At 32.7% G+C, this 10215-nt stretch overlaps 1 protein-coding gene across 1 annotated transcript; it reads left to right on the top strand.

Moving 5' to 3' along the window:
* Window positions 1-6801: 6801 nt before the first annotated feature.
* Window positions 6802-9535, top strand: LOC106688397 (uncharacterized; the record flags this gene model as incomplete). The annotated part of the gene is given in 2 exon segments (XM_014432827.3): window positions 6802-7093; window positions 8075-9535. Coding segments are annotated over 2 exon segments (349 nt in total), but the record flags the coding sequence as incomplete, so codon positions are not given.
* Between the last annotated feature and the right edge of the window lie 680 nt (window positions 9536-10215).

Here is a 10215-nt window from a genome sequence, read left to right as displayed (position 1 = left end):
ATCAATTATTTATGTTATAATAAATAAGCTGATATGTGTTCCAACTTAATTATTAATGAAATGTCAACAAACACATTCATATTTAATATTGTTCCAAGTGATTGTCCTCAGAATTAAGACACGCACGGCATCCTTTCTCCACAACAGCATTGAATATCTTATTGCTTCACAAGTTTCAATCATATTCGTAAATATTTAAGGTCATTGCCTTTACATTTAATTTTATAAATGTTTTGTTTTTTATATTACACGAAACAAAAAAATCAATTGGTATCACATCTTAAGAGTTAAAACATCGCGTAATAAAACAGATTCAGTGCTGAGCAAAAAAGACCCAGTGTATGAAGTATGCCTTCAACCGCATTGTAAGACATACTTCACTTTTGGCTGGCTGGTTGGGTTTGAGTGGACTGTATAATTGAAAAATGAAACATGATTAAATGTAATAAAATTCTATTGTTTTATGTAACAAGAGGTGTAGGGGGTGACCGAAAGAAAACATTATGATTAGATTGTTAGTAGCATTTTGTATGACTGGCTATGGAAATTGTAGATCTAACATTGAGGTGGTTGATAATGATGTGGATGTTAACTATTGCTAGATGGACTTACTCCATGGTTCTTTCTTCTCTCCACATTCTTAGGCCTCTCTCCCCTCTTCTGCCGGGAACCACTCAAGTAAATCTACTCACTCATGTAGATATTAATGATGAGTTAACAAAAGAAAAAGATGGACGCTTCTCTGGCTGAGACAAGATGGCTATCTCACCTTAGTCTGGGTTACTTCTCTTGCCACCGAGAGCGCTGGAGGAGGTGAGATTTGGCTGTTGGCTACATGGGGTGCTACTAATCTTATACATGGCAGACTTTCCGATTCAACCTTTCCGTAGGTTACCGGGAACATCCAGTCTGTCGTAGTGTTCACATTTTTTTTTATTTAATACCAGATCGGCCTGGTGGTCCTTTTTTTAACAATTGATTATGGGGAGGGGAGGGGGGGTCATAGTCTCATACAAAAGACACCCCTAACTACATATATGGTTATAAATAAAAAAATTAAGATAAAATAAATAGATAAAAATAATAATTCTTAATAAAACAAAAAGTAAAGTTAATTAAAAAGGCAATGACATTTACGTATTTAACAAAATAAATAATTGCCTTTTAATGAAAAAAAAAAAGTTAATTTATAACAGGATGTGCTGCAGCAGCCTGGGGTTCAGTCTTCGGGTTGAGGTTGGGTTTCCCAAGTTGTAGGTCACTGCTCCTTTAACTGTCGGTAACTGGGAGTGGAACTTCATGAACCTTTTTTTTTATATAATCCTCTATTGTCTCCATTTGTAATTCCCGATGCAATTGGCTATTTAATGCTCACTTTGAACAAAATTTAGCATGAATATTACTTTTTACTTTTCATTCATGAAATAGTAAGAACACATATTAAGTTATCTATTACTAACTGACCAGCTATATCGCAATTGTACGTACATAGCATACATAGATTCAATGATTATATTCAAAGTTTGATATCATTTTATTTAAATTTTTATTAACATTTACGTACATATTATAATTTTAATGTCTTAGATACAAATTCTTTAATTTTTTTTTTTTAATGAAGATAAAACCTTCAGTTAGTCATATCTTTGTTAAAAATGTCCGATTTCAATTCTTTTTTTTTCTGGATTGTATTGTATTTGTTTCCACTTTCTGTATTGTATAAAAGCTTTAAAAGTGTGTCTGCTATAAGATAATGAAGCTGGTTAGGACGAAGGAATACAGGATTAATCACCTGCTTACATCTACTAACCTCTCTCTCCGCCTCAAATTACTAATTCATAGAAGTATTCTTAGACCGACCCTCCTCTACGGAGGATCTATGCTAGCTAACATAGCACGCACAGCGAATAAACTCTAACAGTTTCTAAGTAGCATTCTGAGACGTACCCCAAAACATACTGCTTTACAAAGAGTAGTAACTGACTACATCATAAGACAATTGGATTGCCAACAGTAAAAGAATTCTTTGATAGCCTCCAACACATCACTAACCCACTTTTTCAGACATTAACATACTCAAGACGCCCACAGAGGACTACTAACTTACTGTCTGCTGATATCACGAAATCTAGTGTACCCTGTCATCAAACAGTAGATTAATCCTCGTTTCCAATTTCCAGGCGTTTTGTATCCTTTTCCTCATTTCTCTCTTAAAAATGCATTTAAAATACAGTTAAAGTCCACTCTTGTCACCCTCCATATATCAAGCTCTATAAACCTATGGGGCTTAGAAATAAAACAAAATCGGTCACGAACTTTCGGAGATCTTAAATAAGTAACAAACAAATATTATATTTTGATTTATATAGACAACATAAATAATTCATAACAATAAAAATCTTTAATCGATATTATCTCCCAAACAAAGCGTTTACGGACATAACTTTATGAAGTGTCATAGGGAACATTTTTCCTAATTTGAGATCCTTCATTCATATTTTCATTTAGGACACTTAACCTTGAAACATTCTGTATGACTAACTAAATTAAATTTTATAATATTTCAAAATACCTCGTACCTTAATCATGCACTTTTATAAGAGTAAATGGTGTGATATTCAATTAATGAGCAATTTTGAAGACATTATAACTAAAACAATATTGACGTAACACGCTATCAATTACTTCAAGGCATATATTGTTCTGTTCAAGATTAGAAAAAAGGTCAAAAAAACCTTTTTATTAGTGTTTCGCACTTTGCAACGCTGAGTCTAGAAAGGTGAATTAAATACTTTAAACAAATATTGGTTGTGATGAAAAAAGTTGATAGTATTAGGTCAGTAACATCGGTGTCGTTTTGGACCACTACCAAGACGTCATCGAGGATATAATTATCGTGAGGTTAGCCAACCCCTGCAATGCCAAGGCAGTAATTAGTAGTAATACCATGTTCGTCTGTTATTTCCTATTATCATTATCTTGTTCAGATTGGAGGAGTCTGTAAACACGGCACGAATTGGAACTAGCCTTTATATTCACTGGCGTACTAGTCATAATATATTGGTTATACATATATATTCAGAGATAGAAACAGAATAATTGCCTTGTCCCTAACGAGCGCATGACAAGTCAGCCATAACAGAGACAATTACCACTGCTGAGTGCTGCTATTAATGCTAACTGTAGTAGTAAGGACTGCTAGCCAGTACTGTTACTAATTAGTTTAGTCTAACTAGCGTGTAATGTAGGCCAATAGTGTATAGCTAGCGCCATCTGTGCCTAAGGCTTAGCAAACCCCAAGGTTCCATGCCGATACCACCAATTGGTCCACAAGCTACAGCCAGTATTTATCACAACTTCTGGCAGTCAATATAACGTAAGTCTTTTTTAAAAACCTGATAAAACTATCCCATTCTATTCCAAATATTTTCATAAACAAATAATTATTTGATTAATTACAAAGCGTATCAATTTCAGTTGCTTTAAAGTAGTTGGATATTCAAAATGACTATTAGTAATTTTTAAAAAATGTGTTTTTGTATCAAACTTTGTTGAAATTTCATATATTTTATATACGTAAAGTTTTGTAGACAGTTTCATTGGCTAATTTGATTTTTCACTTTAGAACTTTTTACTTACGTTTATTGTTTATAGATTATTAATTAAAATAATTTCAAGTGTAACATAACTTAATTGATAAAGATATATAAATTAAAAACCAATGTTTTAAATCTGGAAGACAGGCTTGTTATTCGAACGACCGCATGACTTAAAGCCATCCATCAAAGGCCCATAAGAAAGAGGAAGACGTTTCGGGTAAATAAGGAAGTGCTGCCTCGATCCATTACCTTCATCAGACTGAGGATCGATCTTGCTATCGAGCCCTGTACCGCTGCCTCTTATATAACTGGAATCGCTTTGCATTCTGTTATCATAATGGCAGAGCAGTGGATCTGGATAACGGTACCGACTCGCCTTTCACCTCAACCATCAGCCATTAAAATATCCCAAGGGAACGTCTCTTTTTTTTTTAGACAATTATATGTTTCACGCCTTGTCAATTCTACGTGACAACGTTGAAGAGAACATAACGTTTAATGTTTATAATTATCTCTGAAGCAGTGGTCGACAATTTTCCCATGTTTTATTTAGAAAAATAAAAATGAAAAAAGTGATACTGATATATATTAAACCTTATTTGGGATGACACTTTTCGACTATTGTCGGCTTTCTTTTACCATTTAAATACTAAGGAATTCCTATATTTGTGTGATCCCGCTTCATCCCAGTAACTTTCGGAGGAACAAAAGTCGACAATTGAGCTTCTGCATCAATAAGGAGAGAACTCAATTTTTAGTTAGAACAGATTCGATTATAATAAAGTCTTAGTGAATCCGAAGATGCCGAAGCCTCCAATCGTTCTTAACATACTTCTGTCCAGTGAAACCCCACCAAACCCAAATCTATTAAATCAGTCTTAAAGCAATTCTCCCATCTACGTTTCGGTCAATGCCTCGGGCGTTTACCCGTCGGTTCAATGTTAATAACATTTTAGAGATCCGTTCGTTACCAAGTCCCACAACCTTACACGCCTATCTTATTCTCTTCAGTGATATAACCTTAATTATATTAGAAATAGAAATTTTATAAATCTTCCTCTACCAAATAATATGTAAGTAAACAATAATAATTACAACTCATAATATAACATACTAGATTTATATATTTATTATATTAGAAATTGCCTTTCTCGTCATGCAAAAAATTCCAACATTTTCTTTTTGATCGGAGAAAACGAGAACCGATCTGCAGAATGACTACATTTTCCCTTTTACGTTACTATATTTTATTGTCTCACATATTATATATGTTGTTTTTTCTATTAATAATTAAAGGGTTTTTAAAACTTTAGTTCCGTCTATCTTTGTTTGTTACTTAAATTGTATTTATTATTTTGAGGAATGACATACCCATTCTCTTCCTATTGCGATGTCCCTGGTTATATGTTATATTATTCGTTGTAATAATTATGTTTTTATGGCTGTCCTTTTATACCTCCGCCTTTATATCTGTTTTATTTAAATGTCCTTTTTTTACCTATTCTATATTTAATCATTTTAAACCTAATAAGATCTCCAGTCATCAATCATCTACATCGGGGCGTACCCATGATCAAAACTAGGGAGAAGGTAAGCCATGGTCGTTCATGTCACCTGAATTTGCACGGAAAAGGCAAATTAAACCTAAAATTTAAAATATTATATAAATAATAATTTTTTTTTTTAATAAAAAAGGGAGCAGCCTGTCCCTCGCCAGGAATGTCCATCTCTAGCCTCCAGCTTTTCACAGTATATTGATATATTATCTTATAAATAAAGCATAAATTTTCATAAAATATTTATGTTTACACTATTACTAGCCTGTAAATTGTAACGATTTATTCTTTTTTCGATTTGTAAGACATGGTCAGAAAAAACAGTCGACGATGTATAGCTTCTTTTTCTAACAGAAACTGGACAAGTCTCAAAGAAGTTGACTAGATCCAGTATTGTCGCTGGGGACCAGTCCGGGCGGAAGGAAACCGAAAGTGACCCAAGTCCTTACTCGAGGAAGCAGCGAAAGTGACTGCGGACCGGTTTCCGCTTTGACTCACTTATTTCATCTTTTTTAATTTCCTCTCATCCAGTTTTCTCTTTATTTGATTTCGACTAAGATGGCAATACTTCTCATAGAGAAATGTTGCAGTCCTGTCTGCTTGGCGGTCTTCCTTAACGTTTTGAAGTATCATTATGGCAATATTATATTAATCTGCGACGGAAATAATCGTTTATTATTTTATAGATCTTACAGGTGCAAATTATTTTTACCTCCCACTATTTCAATGAAATTCAAAGGCAATTGTATAACTTCAAACTTTGGTTGAAATGTGCCTGACTGACCTTCCTCTATCCACCATTCAGAGACCCTTCCCATTTTGAAATTCCACCTCATCAATCATCTTATAATCGATTCGGTTCAATAATAGTTGTTGTTAATAACCTCGATCCATTGTGATGCTTGAATCTACAAAGCTTGATTTAAAAACATCTATCTACAAATGTGCAGTTATTTATTTTTATGATTTAGTGTATTATAAATATTTTTCTTTTTATCTTTCCCAGTGCATACATATATTTTTTAATATTATTAATATCTTTTTTTATCTTTTCATTCAAAATTATTATTTCTTCCTCATTCCAAGCTCTAAAGCTTTTGTTGATATAGTTTTTCTACAGGAACCAAACACAGCATAATTTATGGATGATGATGATTGCCTTATATTATTATTATAATTGAAAAGTAACGAAATTCACGCTTTATTCTTCAAATTTTCTTGAAAATAGAGATCATTCCCAAAGCAGACTACAACATACTCATTTAATGACCAACTCTGTTGAAATTTTTGTTTGTTTATGGAGAATATTGTGCGGTGTGTAAGTTTTTTCTTTTTAAATGTCTTCCGGAATTTAAAATCCAAATAATTTTCTTTCCTGAGGCCTACTACTACTACCCTAGAACTTCCCGACAACTGTTTTATTTTTATTTAGATAATATTTCTATTAGATTTTCCATCGTATTGATTACATTGTTTAAAATATAAAATAAAAATAATAATGTTAAAATAAATAAAATAATTTATATAATATTTTCAATCTATACGCTTGACGCTATACGTTTATGTTATGTCCTACTTGTATATGTATTATTTATATTAGTCATCTAATCAGTAGCTATAATGTTTTGTGTTATTTGTTGTTGCAGTACGGACAGCGGTTGGGACAACCCGTTCCGACCGGACGGGGACCTCTCAAGAGAAGCAGATGAGATCGTGGAGCTGATCAAGGGCGGGAAGCCGATCACGCCGACCGGGCAGCCCAACGGGGACGCGGTGAAGGCCGTCGAGAACGGTAACGTCGTCGCAGAGAAGGCCGAGAACGTGAGCAAACCGCCGCCCCCCGCCGCCAACGGCAAGCCTGCAACCAACGGCGCCGCGGAAAAGCCGGCACAGGTCGAGCTCAAGAGGGAAACGGTCGCACCCACCGATGCATCTCAGGTATGCATCAAGTCTCTGCACTTACCTATATCTAATATATTATAAGGAAAAGTATTGTTATCGTGCAAAATTTTGAATTCCAGTTTTCGACTGAATGAGGTCTCCTTCCAGGTGAATTAAGATAGAGATAATGATTCTGGTGGAGGATGGCTCCAGGTTATTGATGTCCCTGGAGCTCCTCAATTCTATTCCAGTTTGTTAATACAATTCCCTATTATATTTCAGTAAGTTGGGGTGGGTGGAAGTAAAAATATAAAATTTCCTACCACTCAAACATAAAATATTATTAATATAGCAAATTGTTTAAAAATAATTTATGCCCACCCCCAAACATCTCATGTAAACTAATCTAGAATCTTCGCCAAGAGGAGAGGAGTTTCCAACATTAAAATATCTTAACTATTCTAAAATTGCGACAATGGTTAAAAATTCCATAAAATATCCTAAAATTCAAATATAAATAAATAAAATTAATTTTGAAATTTAACCTTTTTCTAAACATTGTTGGTATACCAGCCTTTAAGTTGCTATTATTACCAATTTTGAGCATAATAACCTCTTTGAATTTTCTTTTACCACAATTTTAGCAGTTTTAATTAGATTTGGTCCTTAAATCATAAAATTACTATAGGGTATGATCCTTCTTTTCTCCTTTAAGAATATCCCCCAAAATATTTCCCCCAACAAATATCTCTTTTTCTTAAATTGTCACATAGCACCTGCATTCACTCATGCCTTCAATTACAATGTAGTTTATATTGTTGGCCATAAAGGAGGGTATTTAAGTAGAGTAATAATGAACACACACAATTGAAGCTTATTTTATTTGTGACCTTAAAAGTTAAAGTTAAGTTACACCAATTTGAGTTTATGAGTTCACTAATACTCCTCTCACCACATCCTCCCTCCCATCTCTTCTCCCCACAATGTAGTTTAAAAAACCTTAAATGTACATTACACTAATTTATAATTTTTCAACAGGTGGAACACGTTAACCTGAAAAAGAAGCCCAAGTGCAAGTGCTGCGTGATCCAGTGAAGAGACAAGAACAAGCCGCAAGTCGACATACACCCACCACCAACCCACCACCGGCCAACATATATTTTCGTCAATTTATTAAAAGTTAAGAGATTGTTCAGGATTGTGGTTGAGTGATGGGGTAGCTTGTGCCCGTTCAGCGGGAGCAATCTGCCTCAACTGTGGGGGGACGGAATAAATGGTTAAATAATCTCGCTTTGCTTGTGACAAATGAAATGGAAAATAGTTCCAGCAAAAAAAATAAATAAAAAAAAAAAACTAACGCTAAAATGGAACCTTAAGTTGGGTCTTTGTTGTATTAACAATCTGAAATTTCTAATTCTCTCCCAGTCTCTCTCAGAAGTCTACGAATAATTTTTTCATCTTTCTGTTCCGACCTAGACTTTACTGCCTTTCCACAACGAAGAAAACTTAGTTTTCTATAAAAAAAAAAAATTTAAATCTTGTCATGCTCAAAAAATCATAAATTTTTTGTTCATATTTTTAAAATAAAGAACCAATATTTATTTTTTTTTTTCAATATATGAACTGGGAGTGCTGTCTTTTATTTGATATATTCTGATATGAAAAACTCAAGCCTGAAAACTATAAGTTTAAACTAACACAATCCTCTGCTCCGTAAATATATATGTAAATATTCTCATATGACAAAGACTTACATAAAAGATAATTTATTCTTATTTTGAACAAAATCAAACGTTAAATTGAATGGAAAATCGAAATTTCCCCTTTCATATGAAAAGAATTGTAAGACGATTTGTTTTGAAATTCGATACTTCAAAACTGACACTATTATATTTTTATACTTTTTCAGACGATTCTCTTTGTATAGATGTCTTGTTTCATAAACTGATAAGTATTATCATTTTATATCTTCGGTTATCAAACATGAGTTTTGGTTAGATGTGGTTGATTTTCTTCTTTTTTTTCAGTTGTTATATATAGCCCAGATATATCTGTACATACACTTGTGGATATAGAGAGGAAAATTAAAAACTATAGTCTTATTTATAATGACAAAGAAATATATCTTGAAATCGATAAAAAAAAAAAAATTATGTACATTATTTTACAAATTGATTTGGTGTATTTATTTCGATTGAAAGTCTCTAGATATTTGTATATATTTATGTGAATTTGTGTGTATACTATTTAGCAATTATTATTATTTATATAGCTGCTCTAGGACTAGACCTAAAGACAACTAATACCCTATCGTAGGAGTTGAGACTACTTCGGACAGATATATAGCAACAAGATATAACATTTTATTAATCATAAGCCATTGATAAGTGCGATTTGATGACTTAGAGAAGCTAAATGGTGAATAATGTTCTATAATATATAATTTTATATAAGTGTAAATATATATATCTATGAAAAATAAATTACTAAAAGGTAGAAGTTGTTTTTATTAAAACTTCCAGGCTCAATACCTTTCTTAGTATGTAATTGAGTAAAATTTATAAAACAAAAATTTAGAAAAATACAATGGACAATATGTGATTTAAAAAAATATGGGAGTCTTGGGACAGGCCGACAGAAGTGAAATTTCTAGAAATGAAACAATATATTAACATTTTAATAATAGTGATCATGAGTTCCTTCTAATAGCCTAAGGTAGAAAATACAATTTAGTTCCAGAATAATAATAATTTGAATAGAACAGCCAATTTCCGGAGTCAATTCTAGCAGGAAAATTTGTATATTGTAATAGGAGAGTAGAAGCTTGAAGGAGCTCACTCGATTGGATCGGGCTCCTACCCTCCTATTACATTATAAAAATTTATTTTATTCAAATTTTTATTCATTTATTTATTATTTTTTATTTATTCAAATTTTCCTCTCAGAATTGACAAGAATTCCTCCCTCCCACCACCACCACTTCTATTTCACCTCACACCACAAAATCAATTTAGTCTCCCATATATATTTATGGGTTAATATATATTAAGTGATATAATCATTGTTTCTTGAGTTGTGTAGAACATTGGAAAAAAAGTCTCACTTCAATAATGCATTTCAGTCATTCAACGATACTTCAGAGGATTATCAGTATTACTATTATTATTTATTATCAGAGG

The sequence above is a fragment of the Halyomorpha halys genome, unplaced genomic scaffold, assembly GCF_000696795.3.
Source record: "Halyomorpha halys isolate HHAL.00 unplaced genomic scaffold, Hhal_1.1 Scaffold1123.1, whole genome shotgun sequence".
NCBI lineage: Eukaryota > Metazoa > Arthropoda > Insecta > Hemiptera > Pentatomidae > Halyomorpha > Halyomorpha halys.
Note: the sequence above shows the minus strand (reverse complement) of the source record. Positions and strands in the feature narration are given on the sequence as shown.